Source organism: Oncorhynchus clarkii, chromosome 3 (assembly GCF_045791955.1).
Source record: "Oncorhynchus clarkii lewisi isolate Uvic-CL-2024 chromosome 3, UVic_Ocla_1.0, whole genome shotgun sequence".
NCBI classification, from domain to species: domain Eukaryota; kingdom Metazoa; phylum Chordata; class Actinopteri; order Salmoniformes; family Salmonidae; genus Oncorhynchus; species Oncorhynchus clarkii.
Genome location: NC_092149.1, coordinates 23607398 through 23631077, shown reverse-complemented (window position 1 = coordinate 23631077; position 23680 = coordinate 23607398). Strand labels below are relative to the sequence as shown.

The window sequence follows — 23680 nt, the reverse complement described above, 5'->3', positions numbered from 1 at the left end:
AACAACATTTTTCAGCATCTTCCCCTTCTGTCTGTTCCAGGTGGCCAGCTGTGGTGTACCACCACTAAGAACATCATGGGGGGCGAGGAGCTAGTGGCGTTCGCCGTGGACTTTGACTCCCGTCTACAGGCCATCAACCACATGTCTCTGAGCGAGGGGATGTACCCGGCTAGACTGCTGGACACCATCCAGCTCCTGCCTCAGCAGGCCGCCATGGCCTCCATTCTGCCCACCGCCATCGTCAACAGTGAGTTACAATACACTCCATGGCTAGTCTGTACTGTAGTCTCACCTAGGGCTGTGTTTGAAATGGACTCTATTCCCTATGTAGTCCACTACTTTAGGCCAAAACTTTAAGTAATGCACTATAGGAATGAGGGTGCAGACACTGGACAAAGGTATTGCACTATATAGGGAATAGGGTGCCGTTTTGGACATTGCCCTAATAAACAAGAAATGTCTGTCTGTACGTCCGTCTATGGGCTCTAGATTAACCCAGATGAGTCTGTGTTAAGAGCGGTTGAGATAAGAGCTGTCGACCTTCAGTTTGGGTTCACATAAACACAGGCGAGCCTCCCACTAACCTGTTAATTGCAAATACAAGCTTCATGCAAATAGTGCATTTGTTTACTTAATAAGGGATATCTGGGTTCAGCTTGACAGGGAGGTTGCTCTGCTGCAGGCAGATGGTCCAGTGTTTCAGTTGCCCTTGAGAAAGGGCATCAACCTAGTGGTATCAACACAGTCCTATCACAGGCTTGGTTATTACAGGGTTTTCTCCTGGCTTTGAGTATCAAATCAGAACTATAAAGAGAAAGAAGCGTGTGTGTGTGTTGTGTTTGCACGAACTCTACCCTGAAGTTCTACTGTGACACTCTACCATGACGCTCTACCCTGAAGTTCTACTGTGACACTCTACCATGACGCTCTACCCTGAAGTTCTACTGTGACACTCTACCATGACGCTCTACCCTGAAGTTCTACTGTGACACTCTACCATGACGCTCTACCCTGAAGTTCTACTGTGACACTCTACCATGACGCTCTACCCTGATGTTCTACTGTGACACTCTACCATGACGCTCTACCCTGATGTTCTACTGTGACACTCTACCATGACGCTCTACCCTGATGTTCTACTGTGACACTCTACCATGACGCTCTACCCTGATGTTCTACTGTGACACTCTACCATGACGCTCTACCCTGAAGTTCTACTGTGACATTCTACCCTGAAGTTCTACTGTGACACTCTACCATGACGCTCTACCCTGAAGTTCTACTGTGACACTCTACCATGACGCTCTACCCTGATGTTCTACTGTGACACTCTACCATGACGCTCTACCCTGAAGTTCTACTGTGACATTCTACCCTGACGTTCTACTGTGACACTCTACCATGACGCTCTACCCTGAAGTTCTACTGTGACACTCTACCATGACGCTCTACCCTGAAGTTCTACTGTGACACTCTACCATGACGCTCTACCCTGATGTTCTACTGTGACACTCTACCATGACGCTCTACCCTGAAGTTCTACTGTGACATTCTACCCTGACGTTCTACTGTGACACTCTACCATGACGCTCTACCCTGAAGTTCTACTGTGACAATCTACCATGACGCTCTACCCTGAAGTTCTACTGTGACATTCTACCCTGACGTTCTACTGTGACACTCTACCCTGACGTTCTACTGTGACACGCTACCCTGAAGTTCTACTGTGACACTCTACCCTGACGTTGTACCCTGACGCTCTACCCTGAAGTTCTACTGTGACACTCTACCTTGACGTTCTACTGTGACACTCTACCCTGACGTTCTACTGTGACACGCTACCCTGACGTTCTACTGTGACACTCTACCCTGACGTTCTACTGTGACATTCTACCCTGACGTTCTACTTTGAGATTCTACCCTGAAGTTCTACTGTGACATTCTACCCTGACATTCTACTGTGACATTCTACCCTGACGTTCTACTTTGAGATTCTACCCTGAAGTTCTACTGTGACATTCTACCCTGACGTTCTACTTTGAGATTCTACCCTGACGTTCTACTGTGACATTCTACCCTGACGTTCTACTTTGAGATTCTACCCTAACGTTGTACCCTGACACTCTACCCTGAAGTTCTACTGTGACATTCTATCCTGACGCTCTACCCTGAAGTTCTACTGTGACATTCTACCCTGACGTTGTACCCTGACGCTCTACCCTGAAGTTCTACTGTGACATTATATCCTGACGTTGTACCCTGACGCTCTACCCTGAAGTTCTACTATGACATTCTACCCTAACGTTGTACCCTGATGCTTTACCCTGAAGTTCTACTGTGACATTCTACCCTGACGCTCTACCCTGATGTTCTACTGTGACATACTACCCTGACGTTGTACCCTGACGTTCTACTGTGACATTCTACCCTAACGGTGTACCCTGATGCTCTACCCTGACGTTCTACTGTGACATTCTACCCTGACGCTCTACTGTGACATTCTACCCTAACGTTGTACACTGACGTTCTACTGTGACATTCTACCCTGACGTTCTACTGTGACATTCTACCCTGACGTTCAACTGTGACATTCTACCCTGACGTTCTACTGTGACATTCTACCCTAACGTTCTACTGTGACATTCTACCCTAACGTTGTACCCTGACGCTCTACCCTGAAGTTATACTGTGACATTCTACCCTGACGTTGTACACTGACGTTCTACCCTGAAGTTATACTGTGACATTCTATCCTGACGCTGTACCCTGACGCTCTGCACTGTGTTTTACCCTCTCTCTCCAGAGGACATCTTCCCATGTAAGGCGTGTGGGATCTGGTACCGCAGTGAAAGGAACCTGCAGGCCCACCTGATGTACTACTGCAGTGGCAGGCAGAGGGAGCCAGAGAGCCAAGGGGAGGAGAACGACAACAGACCCCACGAGACACCCAGCATCTGCCCCTTCCCACAGTGCAACAAGAGCTTCACCAGCGCCAGGGCCCTGGAAATGCACCTGAGCACGCACAGCGGTGAGTAGAGATGTCCTGCTAGTACTATTAGTCTAGGAGTTGAGCTTCTACTGTAGTAATACTTGTAAAGTACTGTAAAGTAGGCGAAATGTAGATTTATTTCAGCTTTCATTTAGTTGTAAGTATCTCACCATTGAGTGATGTTGACATGAGATGTGCTTATCATTAAAGGTAATGCTATGTATTATTTCATCACGTTGAGTAGTACAGAACAGTATACCTTTAATATTTCTCAGTCATTTTAATATTCGGTTTTGTAATGAAAAGTATTGCTTGACATTAAGACAATGTCAGTTTCACATTAGTCAGGTAAAATAATTGGCAATGTGAACTACTGCTTTTAGCGCCATAAATATACACATCCCCCTGTCAGCTTAAGCAGTTGACAGTTTAGCTTTCAGCCCAACCAAAAATCAGGAAGGTTGGCAGTAAGCTTGGCATAATGCATCAGGTTTTGATCGTAGCCGTAGTTAACGTTAAGGCAAAGTGGGAAGGCGACGAGGAATCTCAATAGTGTCCTTTTATCTCCCTAACAGGTGTCAAAATGGAAGAGACGCTCCCCCCTGGCACCAGCTTGAAATGCACAATCTGTAACTACACAGCAGATTCTCTTATTACGTTCCAACATCACATCCTCTCTCACCTGTCACAGGCCGCCTTCAGATGCAATCACTGCCATATCAGCTTTCAGAACCACAGGGAACTCTTGCAGCATCAGGACTTACACAGCCACCATGGCCACGGTGGTGGCAGCAAACTTCACAGGGAGAGCGACAGCGAGCACTCCCCCAGGGGGGCGGAGGAAGCCCTGCAGCAGGCGGCGGCCCGCGTCGAGCTGGCCAACCGGAAGGAAGCCCTCCAGAGTCCCAAAGGATCCCTCAGCAAGGACGCCACCATCGACAGCGAGCTGGAGAAGGCTGAGAAAAAGCCCATGCTGTCAGGGTTGAAGGGGGACTGTGGCCACCCGGGCAATAAGGCCAGCTTCTCCTACACCCGGATCAAGTCTGAGCCCTCCAGCCCCCGCTTGGCCTCCTCTCCTGTTCAGCATAACATGGGCCCCACCTACCCCATGGGGCCCTTCCTGTCCCAGTTCGCTTTCTCCCAGGACATTTCTGTCGTCCCGCAGGCTTCTGAGATTCTGGCTAAAATGTCAGAGCTGGTGCACCGGAGGCTACGCCACGGAGGAAACACGGTCTACCCTCCGGTGATCTACAGCCCCCTCATCCCCAAAGGGGCCACGTGTTTCGAATGCAATATCACCTTCAACAACCTGGAAAACTACCTGGTCCACAAAAAGCACTACTGTAACAGTCGTTGGCAGCACATGACCAAGTCGCCTGACTTCTCCAGCATCTCAGACAAGGCCGTGAGCCCCAACAGCGGCCACAGCTCAGTCAGTATGCTCACCGGATGCCACCCGTCTGAGGTCACTGACAGCCACCTAAAACAGTCGGCCTGTTTGTCAGTCAACTCTCAGAGTGTTCTGGACATGATCAATGCAGGAGGGGCAGTGAAAGGCCCTGGCCCAGAGAAGGAGCTCCCGGGGCAGGTGAAGAAGGTCTCCACCACCCCGACCGGGATGGAGGAGAGGCTGAACGGGAAGCAGCAGGCAGTGGAGGGGAAGAGCCCCACCAACACGCCTCTGGTGGAGACTGACGTCAACGACCCCAACCAGACTTCCTGTGCGGCCTGCAATATCACCTTTAGCCGCCACGAGACCTACATGGTCCACAAGCAGTACTATTGTGCTACGCGTCACGACCCCCCCATGAAACGCATGTCCGCCAACAAGGTTCCGTCCATGCAGAGAACCATGAGGACCCGCAAGCGCAGAAAGATGTACGAGATGTGTCTCCCAGACCAGGACCCGAGAGGACCCTCCATTGGGCAGCCAGGGTTCCTGGGGGTCCCTCCTATGGCGAACCCCTGTACGTCCCAGGAGGCGGTGGAGAGCCTGGCCGACCGCTTTCACCCTCGCTGTGACGTCTTCCCAGGGATGGTCCCCAAACACCTGGAGGCTTCCCTCACCGTCACCAAGTCTATCATGGCCCCCAACAGTAATGCCACTATGGACCAGCAGGAGCTGGACGCACCCATCGATCTCAGCAAAAAGTGCTTGCCGATCCCCAATGACAAGACATCGCCAAACTCTCCCAAAAGACTGTTAGACTATCATGAATGTACAGTGTGCAAGATCAGTTTTAACAAAGTGGAGAACTACCTAGCGCATAAACAGAACTTTTGCCCTGTGACAACAGCCACAGCCTCCCAGCAGCACGGTGGTGAGACCATGTTCCCAGACGTGGTGAAGAATGAAGGCAGTAATCCTGATGACGCCTACGATAAGAGCCCATGTGAGAAGAACGGCAACGATAAAATGATTGTGCAGAATGGGGGTGGAATGTTCCCCTCTCACATGGGCCCAGTGCCGGGTCTCAAGCCCTTCAGCGAGGCTCAGCTCATCCCGACTAAAGACGAGAACATGTTTCTGCCCCACTGCCTTTATCCCGGCGCAATAAAGAAGATGAAAGGTGCCGAGCAAATATCGCCCTACTTCGGGATAAAGCCGACCGATTACGTGGCCGGCGGGCTGGTCATGCAGGGCGAGAGAGAGGTGAGCAGCGGGCAGGAGCAGAGCACTAATGGAGGGGGACCAGAGACGGGGAGAGAGCAGCCTGCTGCCAACGGCTGCCCACTCCCCAGCAAAGAGCCACTGCCCCTGCTGCCCAAAAACAGGGGCATGGTGATAGTCAACGGCGGTCACAAGCCAGAGGAGCGCTCGGGATCGGGGCCCGTCCCACCCAACCAGGATAACCAATCCCACAATCCCCAGCAGCAAGACGGCCACCCCTCACCCACGTGGGGTGCGGAGAACCCGTCCGACTCCAACGAGAACGTGTCGCCCGCGTCCAAGTCTCCGACCGAGGAGACGGTGCCCACGGTGACAAAGGGTTTGAATGGGTCGTCCCAGGCTCCGGGCAGCGGGAAGTACTGCCGCCTCTGTGACATCCAATTCAACAACCTATCAAACTTTATTACCCATAAGAAGTTTTACTGTTCGTCACATGCTGCGGAGCATGTGAAATGAACTAGTTCCTGTTTAGTTTTCCTGTCCCTTCCCACTCCCCTTTTTTCTGTTTGGGTACACTGTCGTGTCTGGAATAATGCATCACTCACGCAGTTCTAAACGCTGCTTGTGGACAATCAAGAGAGGCTTCTTCTTTCAGCATTTTAACACCTCATTGCAAATCATTGGAAAAAAAAGAAAAAATGAATCCAGAGTTGGTGCCACTTTCACATTTATTTATTTTACAATCAGTATTAATAGTAGTGATCTTAATTTAAAATTCAAATGAAATTTATATCAGAGTTGTTTGTAATGTTATTGTATAGTCATTCTTGTGTAGCACACATATTGTTTACACTGTAATGTAGGCTCAATGAAACGATAGAATACAAATGAGATGCATTTTAGACACAAAATAGCTACGGAAGCACTTGTCTATTCTTATTTGCTGTAACAGTTTTTGTATATGCCTAAATGTCATTTGCAGCTTTGCTATTCATGACTCGGATTCTTGGCCTTAACCCTTTGGTGGGATAGCCAGGTACAATCCAGCTGCATCTTCTGTTTTGGCATACACTTGGCTTAGCATACGTATGTGGCTGTGTCCCTGTCTCTTTTCTTCAACTCAGACGTGGATGTTTTCAGGAGGATGGCAACATTCTTGTACAGTACTCATATTTCTGTTTGCTGAACTACACTTTGGTCTCCCTTTTTAACATTTACTCTCGATGCAATACTTTGTAAATGAGGGAACATTACTGAAAGCAGTATTATGAGAGGGGGACTGCATTATATTGTACAAGAATTACATTTATTGCTGTTGATGGAGGTTGGTTGACGGGGGATACCGATGTAAAATAATCATTCCAATGTCCTAATTATGGGAGAGAAAAAAAGTTTCTTAAAAAACATTGTTGCTATGCATGTATATGGATGGAATAAAATTCCAGAACTGTTGGAAATCATTTTTATTTTGATGTGGTGTCATAATTAAACTGAAATCCTCAGGATAATCCAATGATGTTCGCTCTTTTCTTTCAAAGCCACAACACAGTACCAGTGTAGTGGATCTGTACATTAGATATAAGGGACAGAGGGCTCTGTTCAATCTGTATTGCGTGAATCAAATTTAATGTCAATGTTCCCACTTTAGAGGACACTGCATTCATGGTAAACACTGCATATGTCGGCTCAATCGGAAATTACTTTTACACCGTCACCTTTACATTCTATTAAGGGATCTGTAACGCTGCAGCTTTACAGACTGAATAGATCCCAGAAAGATAATAGAGTTAACACACAGATACAAATTCAGAAGACTGTATTTATTTACAAACATTAAGGCAAAACGGTCTGATATTTGTAATAAAGTATACAAAAAAAATTGGTTTCATGTGTGGACATACACATGTCAAGTACATTCCAGTCAAAAATCATCCCTGAAAAAAAGAAACAAGGAACCTCTGACATATGACTTCATCTTCCAGTTGTGAGTGTAGTTGAGACATTTATCAGCAGAATCAGTGTGTCACTGGCACAGAATTCAAACCTAGAAATTAGAGCATATGAACTAGATGTCTTCTATAGATCTCTATGGTCATTGGCTCTGCTGTTTGGACTGCCGTTGGGACACCAGCTTCCACAGGTGTTTGCTAACAACAGACGGCCTCTTGTAGATCATCCTGCGGTCCCCTCCTTTAACATGGATCTCGTTGGCCGAGGGGTAAGTCTGCTCCAGTAACGTCTTCTGAAGCTGGGCCACCACCTGATATGGAAGCACATACAGTCAGTCAATGTTCATTTGAGTAAGAGTTTGAGGGCCCTGTGAGAAACAGTCAATATGCATCATCCCAATTCCATCCATCCCCTTTCTCCCCGAAGTGTGCACTGTGCAGTCCCCCTGAACTAGTGCAGGCGTTGGCTACGACGGCAGCAATGAGTGGAGCATCACCTCGAGCTACAAAACATTGCAGGTTTCTACTATTTCTAGTGATTTTCTAAAATGTTCTTACTCAGTTGTTTTGTGCATCACTTCATACCCCCCCAGGTAGAACTATTGGAATATGAATCTCTGGGTAGTCACCGTCCACGAATTCCCAGAGATAGCGAAACAATGGTCTAGATTCTTTGGTGAGGCGCCGGGTTGCCTTGGGAGTCCTATCGGATAGCAGGAAATAAAGCCACCGATGGAGAGGCAGACGTGGGGGAGGGTCTTAATGACATTGAGACGCTGGGTGACCCGTCCTCCATTACCAAGCATACTACTCTCCAATGCTCATTAGTGAATAAACTCAGAGCGAGGATCTCCTTTCTGAGACCTGGAGTTCCTCCGACATCCAAACAGATTATATACAACCAGCGCGTTTGACAGTTCATCGAGCGGATAGGAAGAGGGCTCTCTCTGGCAAGAACAAAGGCAGAGGGCTCTGTTTTATGACCAATAACAAGTAGTGCGACAGGGAACACTTACCGAAACTTGCAAGCTTCTGCACTCACGACTTGGAATACTTGGTCATCAAATGTCACTCTTTTTACCATCCAAGAGAGTTTTCAGGGATTATCACTACTTCTGTGTACATCCTGCCCTGAACTGACACCAAAAAAAATCTCAAAGATCTTCATTGGACCCTGAATAAACTGGAGACCAAGTACCCAGAGGCAGCGTTCATTGTCGTGGAGAACCGTGCTCCCGAATTACTATCAAGACATTGACTGTCCAACTGGCGTAGATTCTACGCTGTACCATTGCTACACACCTTTTCGACACGGTTATAAGGCCACCCCCAACCCTCCTTTCGGTAAATCTGACCACGACTCCATTTTGCTCTTCCCCACCTACAAACAAAGACTCAAGAGGAAAGTTCCGGTGGCCAGGTCTGTACAAGACTGGTCTGACCAATCTTAATCCATGCTTCAAGACTGTTGTGATCACGTGGACTGGAATATGTTTCGTTGCTGTTCAACTCTGCCTTCAATTCCATAGCACCCTCTGAGCTCACAGCCCTGGGCTTAACTCCTCCCTATGCAACTGGGTCCTGGACTTCCTGACAGGCCGCCCCAAGGTGGTGAATTTATGCAACATTACCTCCTCCACACTGATCGTCATCACAAGGGTACGTCTTAGTCCCCTCCTGTTCTCCCTGTACACCAACGACTGTGTGACCCTCACACAGTTCCAACTCCATCATCAAGTTTGCTGATGACACGACAGTAGTAGGACTGATTACCAAAAAAGACGAGATGGCCTACAGGGAGGAGGTAGGCACTCTGACGGTGTGGTGCCAGGTAAACAACCCCTCCCTCAACGTCAGCAAAGAGGTGATTGTGGACTTCAGGAGGAACCAAGCTGGGCACGCCCACATTCTCATCAACGGTCCCGCTGTGGAGACGGCCAAAAACGTCAAGATCTCTGAGGAGTTGAAATGGTCAAACCACACGGACACCGTGGTGAAGAAGGCACGACTCTTTAACCTCCGGAGGCTGAAGAAATTTGGTCTGTCCCCGAGGACCCTCAGTGTTCTACAGGAACACCATCGAGAGCATACTGTTGGTCAGCATCACAGCCTGGTACAGAAACTACACCACCGCTGACCGCAAGGCACTACAGAGGTTGGTTTGCTAAGCCGAGCGCTCCATTGGATGCACATGGCCTGCAAAGTGTCGCAGGAAGGCCAAGAAGATTATCGGGGACCTCAGCCACCCGAACCACGACTCAGATGCAGGCAGTAAAGGAGCTTCATGGCCTAAACTAACAGACTGGCCAATAGCTTCTAGCCCCAGACCATCAGGCGGCTGAATAGCCACCACTAGTCAGCTACCTGCTACCTTGAAAGTTCTAGGATTTTTTCAACCCTACCCATGAGTGCACACTTCAGGGTGAAGATTAAAAAATGTAATTGGGCTAGCCACTAGACAGACTAATGGAGGGAGGAAGGTTGTACACTACTCACTTGGTTTAGAGGAGCAGGAATTTGCTCATCGAAAGAATCCCCAATAATCACACTCACAGAAGTCCTACTGGAGAGGGGTTTGAATTTGGAGATTTCCCTGAAAAATAATCAAACCATTACATACAAAATCTCAAAACAAGTTTGCTTTTACACTTGCGTTATCTACTGTAGAGCATATCCAAAATGATTGTGTGATGACAGCTTGATATTACATTCACATGTACTGTATGTTGGTCTCACCTGACTTGAGAGGCACTTTCATTCAGGAAAAAATGTTCATCTACAGCACTGCTCTGGTGGGCGGGGTTACTGAGGAGGTACTTCTGAGAACACAAAGACATATGATAACATTAGACCGTGGCCTGAAAGTAAGTGTGTACGCATTATAACCTTCACCTGTCTCTCTCCAAATCTTTCTCTTTTCCTACAATTTAAGCAAAATGACTCACTTGATGTCCTTAACTCCTTGGTAACTGAAATATTTCAAAAGCTGAAAAAAGTCCATCTCTGTTGCTATCAAAAAGTGGGTCCTAGGATATAGAATCAAGATACTTTAACAAACCGTTCAGACTTTAACCTAGAGCAGTTATCAAGCCACAGTTTATTTTCCTCCCCCTCTCACTCTCTCCCCTCCTTCTGAGGAACGATCATTACTCCACCACTAGCTAGCTCCATCATGTGGCTATGTTAGAGATTGTTCTCCAACACAACAAGGTTGGACCATCACACCTGAACACCTCCTCCTGCCCAATAACAGAGTAGGGAATTTCATTTGTGGGGTCAGCAGGTATATTGAGGCACATTACAATCACATTCAAACGCATGGTTTAAAAATAAGACAGAGAACATACGAGCTGTTGACCTGACCCCAGATATGTTAATTTGGTCTTTAAGATGGACCTGACACCTGAGTCTGACCTCAGCAATGTTTCAGTCAGACTCACCTGTCTCTGTATGAGGTCTTCAGCGATGTTTCAGTCAGACTCACCTGTCTCTGTATGAGGTCTTCAGCGATGTTTCAGTCAGACTCACCTGTCTCTGTATGAGGTCTTCAGCAATGTTTCAGTCAGACTCACCTGTCTCTGTATGAGGTATTCAGTGATGTTTCAGTCAGACTCACCTGTCTCTGTATGAGGTATTCAGCGATGTTTCAGTCAGACTCACCTGTCTCTGTATGAGGTCTTCAGCGATGTTGTCCCCCATGATGGCGGGCTTTAGCAGCCCCAGAATGATAAGGATGCGGCTGATGCCTGTGGCAGCTGAGAATTGCATGGCTTGGAGGGATGGTACGCGCTGACTGTACCTACAGACACAGAACACAACAACATGTGACTAACTATAGAGACACAGAACACAACAACATGTGACTGTAACTATAGACACAGAACACAACATGTGACTAACTATAGAGACACAGAACACAACAACATGTACCTATAGAGACAAATACACAACAAACACACACACATACAGTACCTAGAGACAAACACACAATACACAATATCAGACTGTCAGGAATGAAAAGCTTAGCAACACCATTCCAACAACTACCTGACTCAGAGACGTCATGCTTTTTACTTTTTTATTGTGCACCAATGGCCAAATTCAATATATTTGAAAACCTAACTGCAAAACATTTATTGATATACACTGAACAGAAATATAACCACAACATGTAAAGTGCTGGTCCCATGTTTCATGAGCTGAAATAAAAGATCCCAGATATTGTCCATACGCACAAAAAGCTTTTCTCTCTCAAATTCTGTGCACAAATGTGTTTACATCCCTGTTAGTGAGCATTTCTCCTTTGCCAAGATAATCAAGAAGCTGATTAAACATGAACATTACGCAGGTGCACCTTACGCTGGGAACAATAAAGGGCCACTCTAAAATGTGCAGTTGTCACTCAACACAATGCCACAGTTGTCTCAAGTTGAGGGAGCGTACAATTTTTGAAAACTGTCAGAAACCGTCTCAGGGAAGCTCATCTGCGTGCTCGTCGTCTTCACCAGGATCTTGCCCTGAATGCAGTTTGGCGTCTTAACCAACTTCAGTGGGCAAATGCTAACCTTCGATGACCACTGGCATGCTGGAGAAGTGTGCTCTTACCAGATGAATCCCCGTTTCAACTGTCCCAGGCAGATGGTAGACAGTGTGTATGGCGTTGTGTGGGAGAGCAGTTTGCTGATGTCAACGTTGAACAGAGTACCCCTTGGTGTCGGTGGGGTTATGGTAAGAGCATGTATAAGCTACGGACAACAAATACAACGGCAATTTGAATGCAGAGATACCGTGATGAGATCCTGAGGCCCATTGTCGTGCCATTCATCCGCCTCCATCACCTCATGTTTCAGCATGATAATGCATGGCCCAATGTCACAAGGATCTGTACACAATTCCTGGAAGCTGAAAAAGTCCCTGTTCTTCCATTGCCTGCATAGCCACCCATTGAGCATGTTCGTGATGCTCTGGCTTCCTGTTCCCACCCAGTATCCAGCAACTTTGCACAGCCATTGAAGAGGAGTGGGACAACATTCCACAGGCCATAATCAACAGCCTGATCAACTCTATGCGAAGGAGATGTTTTGCGCTGCCTGAGACAAATGGTGGTCACACCAGATACTGACTGGTTTTCTGCCTTTTTTAAGGTATCTGTATTCCCAGTCATGTGAAATCCATAGACTAGGCCCTAATGAATTTATTTCAATTGACTGATTTCCTTATATGAACTATAACTCAGTAAAATTGTTGCATGTTGCGTTTATATTTTTGTTCAGGGTAATTGCATGACTCTTTCTTTAACAGACATTAATTTAAATGGATTTCCAATCCTGTTATGAAATAATCTCCAAATGAAATCTCAATACTGAAAAGAATGGAGTATGATTAGAAAACAGCCCTGGGCTAGGCTGTGTTACACTGTTCTTTAGGCTGTGTTTCACTGTTCTTTAGGCTGTGTTTCACTGTTCTTTAGGCTGTGTTACACTGTTCTTTAGGCTGTGTTTCACTGTTCTTTAGGCTGTGTTTCACTGTTCTTTAGGCTGTGTTACACTGTTCTTTAGGCTGTGTTACACTGTTCTTTAGGCTGTGTTACACTGTTCTTTAGGCTGTGTTTCACTGTTCTTTAGGCTGTGTTACACTGTTCTTTAGGCTGTGTTACACTGTTCTTTAGGCTGTGTTTCACTGTTCTTTAGGCTGTGTTTCACTGTTCTTTAGGCTGTGTTACACTGTTCTTTAGGCTGTGTTTCACTGTTCTTTAGGCTGTGTTACACTGTTCTTTAGGCTGTGTTTCACTGTTCTTTAGGCTGTGTTACACTGTTCTTTAGGCTGTGTTACACTGTTCTTTAGGCTGTGTTACACTGTTCTTTAGGCTGTGTTACACTGTTCTTTAGGCTGTGTTACACTGTTCTTTAGGCTGTGTTTCACTGTTCTTTAGGCTGTGTTACACTGTTCTTTAGGCTGTGTTACACTGTTCTTTAGGCTGTGTTTCACTGTTCTTTAGGCTGTGTTACACTGTTCTTTAGGCTGTGTTTCACTGTTCTTTAGGCTGTGTTACACTGTTCTTTAGGCTGTGTTACACTGTTCTTTAGGCTGTGTTACACTGTTCTTTAGGCTGTGTTTCACTGTTCTTTAGGCTGTGTTTCACTGTTCTTTAGGCTGTGTTACACTGTTCTTTAGGCTGTGTTTCACTGTTCTTTAGGCTGTGTTTCACTGTTCTTTAGGCTGTGTTACACTGTTCTTTAGGCTGTGTTTCACTGTTCTTTAGGCTGTGTTACACTGTTCTTTAGGCTGTGTTTCACTGTTCTTTAGGCTGTGTTACACTGTTCTTTAGGCTGTGTTTCACTGTTCCTTAGGCTGTGTTTCACTGTTCTTTAGGCTGTGTTACACTGTTCTTTAGGCTGTGTTTCACTGTTCTTTAGGCTGTGTTACACTGTTCTTTAGGCTGTGTTTCACTGTTCTTTAGGCTGTGTTTCACTGTTCTTTAGGCTGTGTTTCACTGTTCTTTAGGCTGTGTTACACTGTTCTTTAGGCCAGCAGCAATAAGCCCTCTAAACTGAGAGATTGCAGGGGAGAGATGATGCTAGCAAAGTCTTTGACCTTAGTTTCACCTACAACATCATAGCGATGTGTTTATTCTGAACAATCTTGGTTACAGCAGTGTTACATACAGACAATGTCGCATCGGTTTAAAAACAGACCTATTGGGAATATTCATTATAAATATGATATTAATAAATATGTATTTTCAGCCAAAATTCCAAACTTTCTCTAACAGACGTTTTGACAGGAGAGAATGAGAGGTATTTTTTGGGACAAATGAGGAAAGCTGCGCAGGGATTTTGTAACTCAGGAGGGCCAATCGGTCTCGGCTCACTGGTGCTTCGAATTGGCTGGTCTCAGCCTGCAGAGCCCAATCAATAGTGAGGTCCACCTCACAGCTGCCCCCCTCTGCCACCCCTAGTGTGCAGCCCACCCACCCACAGCCCTGAGCCCTTGCCCTCAGTGCACCCCCAGCCCTAGCTGTCAGCTAACCCACCCCACAGCTCTGAACCTCACAGCTATCCCCACAGCCCTCACCCAACTGCTAGGCCCACAGCCTCCAGCCAGGCCTCAGCCCCAGCCCACCCCACAGTGCTAGTCAGACCCACAGCCTCCAGCCAGGCCTCCAGCCCACCCCACAGTGCTAGTCAGACCCACAGCCTCCAGCCAGGCCTCAGCCCATCTCACAGTGCTAATCAGACCCACAGCCCCCAGCCAGGCCTCCAGCCAGGCCTCCAGCCCACCCCACAGTGCTAGTCAGACCCACAGCCTCCAGCCAGGCCTCAGCCCACCCCACAGAGCTAGTCAGACCCACAGCCTCCAGCCAGGCCTCCAGCCAGGCCTCAGCCCACCCCACAGTGCTAGTCAGACCCACAGCCTCCAGCCAGGCCTCAGCCCACCCCACAGTGCTAGTCAGACTCACAGCCTCCAGCCAGGCCTCAGCCCACCCCACAGTCCTAGTCAGACCCACAGCCTCCAGTCAGGCCCCAACCTAGAGTTCACCCCCCCCCCCCCCCCCCCCCCCCCCCGACCCATGGTGCTCACCCCACAGCCTTCACCTCTAATTGACATTGGCTTATTTCCCACGTTTTGAGATATGAAACTTTGTCAAAGAATGTAAATCCTTAAAAGGCTGTAACCTGATGTCTAGACGAGGCTGTAACCTGATGTCTAGACGAGGCTGTAACCTGATGTCTAGACGAGGCTGTAACCTGATGTCTAGACGAGGCTGTAACCTGATGTCTAGACGAGGCTGTAACCTGATGTCTAGACGAGGCTGTAACCTGATGTCTAGACGAGGCTGTAACCTGATGTCTAGACGAGGCTGTAACATGATTAGTGCTCAGGTATTTGGAGATACAAATGCTAACAGTCTTCCAGTCAATGGGACGTTCTACCTGCTACACAGCAACCAACCAAAATGGCTGATGGCAACGCCGGACCCCTAATGGCTGCATGGTAGCAGGGCCGGTAGGAAGAAGTCAAAAATAGACAAAAGTTTAATGGTGGCAGCAGACAGGAAAATAGTTGCTGCTACCTTTCCCAATTTCAGCCTCACAGACCATTTATTTTCTTCAAATCAGACATTCTATCATCTTCCTTGCCACTATTTCGACACCTGAAGTCATTCTCGCCCCACAATTTAGAAGGGACTCTTATAACCTGGCTCTTTAGGGACTTCTCTGTCTCCACACATTTCCACCTGTCACCTTTTCCTCTCCATAAAAACTATATCAGCCCCTGTTTGAATCTGGTCAAATCATTGCTGTCTGTCTGTGGCATTATTTCAAGGATTCTCCAGCCACCTGTCCTGTCCCTTCCTATTCCCTCCTCTTTTTCTCCATTTTTAATTCTGCCCGGGAGGGAGGATTATGCGAGGGAAGGCATGCGTGTCAAAGGGAAATTTAGCGGGTAAAGACAGCCCAGATTGGCGGGATGAATTAAGGCGATAAGAGGGGAGAGGGAGTGGAGGAACCATGTAGAGCAAAACACCTCAGCCATGTTGGTCATTTCAGAGGGCTCTTCTTTCCCCTTCCTCCTCAGGAGCGGCAAGGCAATATCTAAATGAATAACGTGATGAAATGAGTTTGTGCGGCGGACTTTCTGCTGTTTGACTTTCCCATCTGGATTAGTGCAGGCTGAATAGACGCTCTGTTACTTTTGTTACAACTGTCGCAATTCACTGTCGGAATTTGGCCCCCCCGACAAGATAAGAGGGCCCTGCCTCATTAGCATGTCATTCCATATGCAGGGCCTCCATTACCTGAGCGGGAGCTCATGGACAAAACAGACTATTACACCAGTAGAACATGTTCTATTACATGACTAGGAGAGAACACAGAACATGGACAATTACATTAGAACACAGAAAAAAGGACTGTTAAGTAGGTTAGAACCCAGAACATGGACTATTACACGAATAACAGAGAACATAGAACCCAGAACATGGACTATTACACGAGTAGCAGAGAACATAGAACCCAGTTCATGGTCTATTACACAAGTAGCAGAGAACATAGAACCCAGAACATGGACTATTACACGAGTAGCAGAGAACATAGAACCCAGAACATGGACTATTACACGAGTAGCAGAGAACATAGAACCCAGAACATGGACTATTACACGAGTAGCAGAGAACATAGAACCCAGAACATGGACTATTACACGAGTAGCAGAGAACATAGAACACAGAACATGGACTATTACACGAGTAGCAGAGAACATAGAACACAGAACATGGACTATTACACGAGTAGCAGAGAACATAGAACCCAGAACATGGACTATTACACGAGTAGCAGAGAACATAGAACCCAGAACATGGACTATTACACGAGTAGCAGAGAACATAGAACACAGAACATGGACTATTACACGAGTAGCAGAGAACATAGAACATGGATTATTAAGCAGGTTGGCATTTTATTGTCATGAATCTTGCCCTGGAGGCAACTCTGCAGAGTGGTCACTAGCTGGCACAGCCACAAATTCATACATTCTTATTTTAAACATAACCCTAACCACACTCTTAAGCATAATGTCTAACCCTGATCTTAAATTACATCCAAAAAGCACATTGTGGTTTTCAGATATTTTTACGATATGGCCAATTTTAACTTTGCAGCTGGCCCATCTAGTGGAAATGGGTCAGTTCTGCCTCCTGGGCAAGATTCATGAAAATAAATATCAACCTGCAACTATTACACGAGTAGGAGAGAAAACGGACTACTACAGGAGAGAAAACAGAAGAGAAAACAAAACAAGGACTATTACAGGAGAGAAAACAGAAGAGAAAACAGAACAAGGACTATTACAGGAGAGAAAGAAGACAGAACAAGGACTATTACAGGAGAGAAAACAGAACAAGGAATATTACAGGAGAGAAAGAAGACAGAACAAGGACTATTACAGGAGAGAAAACAGAAGAGAAAACAGAACAAGGACTATTACAGGAGAGAAAGAAGACAGAACAAGGACTATTACAGGAGAGAAAACAGAAGAGAAAACGGAACAAGGACTATTACAGGAGAGAAAACAGAAGACAAAACAGAACAATGACTATTACAGGAGACAAAGAAGACAGAACAAGGACTATTACAGGAGAGAAAGGAAACAGAACAAGGACTATTACAGGAGAGAAAGGAAACAGAACAAGGACTATTACAGGAGAGAAAGAAGACGGAACAAGGACTATTACAGGAGAGAAAACAGAAGAGAAAACAGAACAAGGACTATTACAGGAGAGAAAGAAGACAGAACAAGGACTATTACAGGAGAGAAAGAAGACGGAACAAGGACTATTACAGGAGAGAAAACAGAAGAGAAAAAAGAACAAGGACTATTACAGGAGAGAAAGGAAACAGAACAAGGTCTATTACAGGAGAGAAAGAAGACGGAACAAGGACTATTACAGGAGAGAAAACAGAAGAGAAAACAGAACAAGGACTATTACAGGAGAGAAAGAAGACAGAACAAGGACCATTACAGGAGAGAAAGAAAACAGAACAAGGACTATTACAGGAGAGAAAGGAAACAGAACAAGGACTATTACAGGAGAGAAAGGAAACAGAACAAGGACTATTACAGGAGAGAAAGGAAACAGGACGAGGACTATTACAGGAGAGAAGGGAAACAGAACAAGGACTATTACAGGAGAGAAATGAAACAGAACAAGGACTATTACAGGAGAGAAAGAAAACAGAACAAGGACTATTATAGGAGAGAAAACAGAAGAGAAAACAGAACAAGGACTATTACAGGAGACAAAGAAGACAGAACAAGGACTATTACAGGAGAGAAAACATAAGAGAAAACAGAACAAGGACTATTACAGGAGAGAAAGGAAACAGAACAAGGACTATTACAGGAGAGAAAGGAAACAGAACAAGGACTATTACAGGAGAGAAAGAAGACAGAACAAGGACTATTACAGGAGAGAAAACAGAAGAGAAAACGGAACAAGGACTATTAAAGGAGAGAAAACAGAAGAGAAAACAGAACAAGGACTATTACAGGAGAGAAAACAGAAGAGAAAACAAAAGAGAAAACAGAACAAGGACTATTACAGGAGAGAAAGAAAACAGAACAAGGACTATTACAGGAGAGAAAGGAAACAGAACAAGGACTATTACAGGAGAGATAGGAAACAGAATAATGACTATTACAGGAGAGAAAACAGAACAAGGAATATTACAGGAGAGAAAGGAAACAGAACGAAGACTATTACAGGAGAGAAAGGAAACAGAACAAGGACTATTACAGGAGAGAAAGGAAACAGAACAAGGACTATTACAGGAGAGAAAGGGAACAGAACAAGGACTATTACAGGAGAGAAAGGAAACAGAACAAGGACTATTACAGGAGAGAAAGAAGACAGAACAAGGACTATTACAGGAGAGAAAACAGAAGAGAAAACGGAACAAGGACTATTAAAGGAGAGAAAACAGAAGAGAAAACAGAACAAGGACTATTACAGGAGAGAAAACAGAAGAGAAAACAGCACAAGGACTATTACAGGAGAGAAAGGAAACAGAACAAGGACTATTACAGGAGAGATAGGAAACAGAATAATGACTATTACAGGAGAGAAAACAGAACAAGGACTATTACAGGAGAGAAAGGAAACAGAACAAGGACTATTACAGGAGAGAAAGGGAACAGGACGAGGACTATTACAGGAGAGAAAGGAAACAGAACAAGGACTATTACAGGAGAGAAAGGAAACAGAACAAGGACTATTACAGGAGAGAAAGGAAACAGAACAAGGACTATTACAGGAGAGAAAGGAAACAGAACAAGGACTATTACAGGAGAGAAAGGAAACAGAACAAGGACTATTACAGGAGAGAAAACAGAAGAGAAAACGGAACAAGGACTATTACAGGAGAGAAAGAAAACAGAACAAGGACTATTACAGGAGAGAAAGGAAACAGAACAAGGACTACTACAGGAGAGAAAGGAAACAGAACAAAGACTATTACATGAGTAAATATGGACTATTGCAGGTGTATAAAACAGAGATTCATAACACAAGTGTCAAAAATAAATAGTACAATATAAAACTACAAGTGATTAATGGGGAGATTCCTGTGACACGCAGTGACACCAAACAGAAGGTAGAACTATTCTCATTGCTACCTTGTAGTGTTACTTGGAAATACGTCTAATACAGGACTCCAGTCACATTCAAGCTGCGAACATTTGTAAATCAAAGTGCCATTCTTCCTGAGATTAACAACTACTGAAACTAGAGACATGAATGAATGCATGCAGACATTAAACCAACAGAGCAATTCCCCACTTGGCCACAGTGTGGCAGTGTTGTACTGCCCAGAACAGCCGTTGTACTGCCCAGAACAGCCAGCGCCAGCAGCGGTTCCTTCCTCCCTGAGTCAATACTATAGATTCTAGTGGAGGAAATACATGGGGGCCCGAGACAGCCGTGCTTCATTAGTGGAACGGAGCAACAATAGTTATGCTTACAGCGGTGCCAATTACAATTAATTGGGGTTCCTGACTCTCCTGCTTGTCTCTGGGGAGCTGTGCTGTTCTAACAGTTAGCAGAGGCTGAGAGGCAGAAAGAAACATAGGAAACGTCTCAATGGAGTCATGGCTATTCTCTGTCGCAGAGTAACACACACTCACTCACTCACTCACTCACTCACTCACTCACTCACTCACTCACTCACTCACTCACTCACGCACGCACGCACGCACGCACGCACGCACGCACGCACGCACACACACACACACACACACTTGAAAGATTCACACTCACAGTCAGTGTTTTTTCAATTATCGTCAATCGATATCCTAACAGAGTGCGTCATATTTCCAGGTGTTACTGTCCACTCCACCAAGTCTTGTCTACTCCAAAAGCCCATTGGTGAAGCGGGTAATCTGGGCCCTGAGTGCTCCATGACAAGGGTTGGGAGGTTTGGAGCCTGGCCTGCAGAGTGGCTGGACTGCTGTCTGTCTGTCATCTCTGCCTCCCTTTGTCTGCTAGCGGTCTGGCTAGGGGGGGGGGGTGTTAGAAAAACATGAACAGGAACACACACACAGTGTGCCCAGGGCCGTCTGAGACCGTCTGTATCCTCAGTGTGCCCAGGGCCGTCTGAGACCGTCTGTCTCCTCAGTGTGCCCAGGGCCGTCTGAGACCGTCTGTCTCCTCAGTGTGCCCAGGGCCGTCTGAGACCGTCTGTCTCCTCAGTGTCCCCTTGGCCGTCTGAGACCGTCTGTCTCCTCAGTGTGCCCAGGGCCGTCTGAGACGTCTGTCTCCTCAGTGTGCCCAGGGCCGTCTGAGACCGTCTGTCTCCTCAGTGTGCCCAGGGCCGTCTGAGACCGTCTGTCTCCTCAGTGTGCCCAGGGTACTAATGAGGGATCAGATGATGAATGGGGCCTGGCTGGATGTGATATGGAGTCTCCATCTGGACTCATAACTCCATCAGGTTTCCATACAGGTGAGACTGATCCACCACCAGACCAGGTTGGCCCATCACATACCACACCAGCTGGGCCATGCCCAGTCCATGCCCACCGCCCCCAGCTGGGCCATGCCCACCACTGGTACAGTAGCTCATGTCTGCCTGCTGAGAGACAGCCAGTCAGGTGGGGCTTCTATCACCTTCACCACACCATCAGAGACATTGCTTTGACCCTCTGGTTCTGCTCATTTAAAATGTCCCTGCAGGTTAACCAACCATTAACCCTTTAAAGTAAACCCCTTCTTAGGACACTAAGCCATCTTCCTCTCACCTTTAACCAGCACTGTCCTTTTCTTCTACTTGATATTATGAAGAGGGCAGATGTTGCTCATACTAACATGAAAACAACTGTCCTGAATATCTGAAATAAGGAAAATAAGCAACATCATGAATGCAATTAGCCTATTTCTAAATAGTTATACCCCAGTGATTTCATGATGCAAAGGATTCAGTTTGAGTAAACACATTTGAAAAGCTAGAGTAAAATGGTGTTTTGACAATCAAGCAACACTCATTAAACAAACAATAAGGACAAGCTCATTAAAATAGAATACTTCCCACTGTTTTGGATTATATTAAATAGGAGTCAATATTTTCCAGAGACAAATTCATTCTGTAATACACCAACTCTAATACACACACATGAACACCGGCTCTCACACACGTTATGAGGTGCAATTATAAACTCTGGTATCTACGGTTCCTGAAGTCTGGTATCTACGGTTCCCTATCTCCTTCCTATATAAAACACTAAACACTGACTGTTACAGTAGATATTAGGAATCTGGCCTTCATGACAATGTGTTGTATTTACATGTAGGCCATTGTCTACTGTAGACTTTAGGGAGAGTGTAGGGCTGACTGACTGCAGATCTTATGTGATTCTGCTAAATACTATACTATCAGAAAACCCCCACGCAATCTATATATCATCAAGTGGGAACGCAAAGACACTGTACATATAAAAGTACATATAAAATTGGGTCAACTTCACAAGACCCATTTTCAGGGCAAAGAAAACAAACTGATTGTATGCGTTTCATTCTGTAGGGATCCAACTAAAACCACGTCCCTGAATGAATGCAATCTGTATGGCTAGACAGAGGGGCTTCCACTAACTCCTGCCGTCCTGCTGACTTTATTTCTCATCAGGAAGTATTATCTCTGGCTCCTAGCCTCAGAGGAGAAATACCAATAGGAAAGATATAGCCTGGGATCCAAACTGAGACAATGGTGAAATAGAGCATATCAGTTTGGATTCAAGGCTAGCGAACTCCATCTCACTCTACTTTCAAGTCCATATAAAATAATACAGAAAAAAGGAGAAGTTCTCAGGAGACGGTGCCGATTAATTTTGTCTGATAAAACAGCAGTAATTTGGGAGAGTGCCGTGGTTAATGAGAAGGACTTTGATGAGTAAATCCTGGAGCCCAGGCAGTGAGCAGCCTCGCTGATACCGTCTCCTCTCTACACTACAGCACTCCTCAGGTACCATCACGCCGAATGTGGAACGTTGTATGAATGTTGAGTTGTATCAGACGTTGTTGTACTTGTATTATGTTCTGAAGAATGTAAACACACACACTCCGGTGACTCTGGATAGAACAACAAAAATTGTTTCAGTAATCTTGATATTACATTTTCATATTTCTTGTTTTCTATCTAAATCAGAGTAATAATAATATAAATGTACTTTATGCAGCAATCCTTTCCTCAGTTGATTTCTAAGTTGCAGAGTAATTGGATCTCCAGCCAGTACACTGTAGTCTGCTAGGCAGCAGGGAAATGACATGAATGCCTATTAATCAGAGGATAATTGGAAACATATCTCTGATAAATGACACGGCTCCACTTACAGTCACGTACAAATTAGGCCATTTTCAACGACTCATTTCTTATCTCACTAAAGAAATGAAATGTTATATAACCCCACAGAGCAAAAAGGATGCTGGTGGAGGGAAATAACAGACAAAACTAGGGACGGAAAATCCCTGGAACTTTCCTACGATTCACGTTTTCCAGAAATCCCACTGTTTGGAGGATCCTCAGATTTCCTGCATATTCGTTGCTTATTCCAGGAATCTTCCAAGCGCAATTTATGGAAAACTTTGACTAACTTTTTGGAAAAGTTACAAGAATTTTGCATAACTAATGTGTTTTTTGCAAAGCATATGGAACGTGTTTGGTCATGAATAATAACTTTGAATACAATGTTGTTCAAAGATCAAAGGTATTACGCTTGGGGAGCGTGTAGCACTCACCCTCCAACTGATACAAAGAAAAGCAATATTATAAATGCTAGGGTCAAACTAATTTCAGCTTACATCTTTTCACGTGTTTACCTGTATTGTTTTACAGCATATTACCATATTGTTATGTAAATCACTGCTATTTACTGATGACTGTGAATAACTGACAGTTTCACTAATGTCCTGCCTGATTATCATAATATCCTTTTTTCCTATATGGCCATTTATGAACAATGAATATGAATAGGGTTATATGTCCATTATCCACAGCTTGACATGAATCATGCATAGGGAAAAAAGAGACGTATTATTAAAATGTGTGTCATCTCTCCCCCACCCTAATTCTCCGCTCTCATTTC

The 23680-nt window shown here is 45.6% G+C and overlaps 1 protein-coding gene across 1 annotated transcript in view; it reads left to right on the top strand.

The window, feature by feature from the left end:
* The window catches only part of LOC139391251 (zinc finger protein ZFPM2-like), a 202561-nt gene extending 195212 nt beyond the window's left edge, over positions 1-7349 (top strand). The window contains exons 6-8 of the mRNA XM_071138907.1: positions 41-247; positions 2804-3028; positions 3565-7349. Coding sequence (XP_070995008.1) covers positions 41-247; positions 2804-3028; positions 3565-6116 — 2984 coding nt within the window. The 3' untranslated portion in view covers positions 6117-7349. The remainder of the gene's footprint in view (positions 1-40; positions 248-2803; positions 3029-3564) is intronic.
* The last annotated feature ends 16331 nt before the right edge of the window (positions 7350-23680 follow it).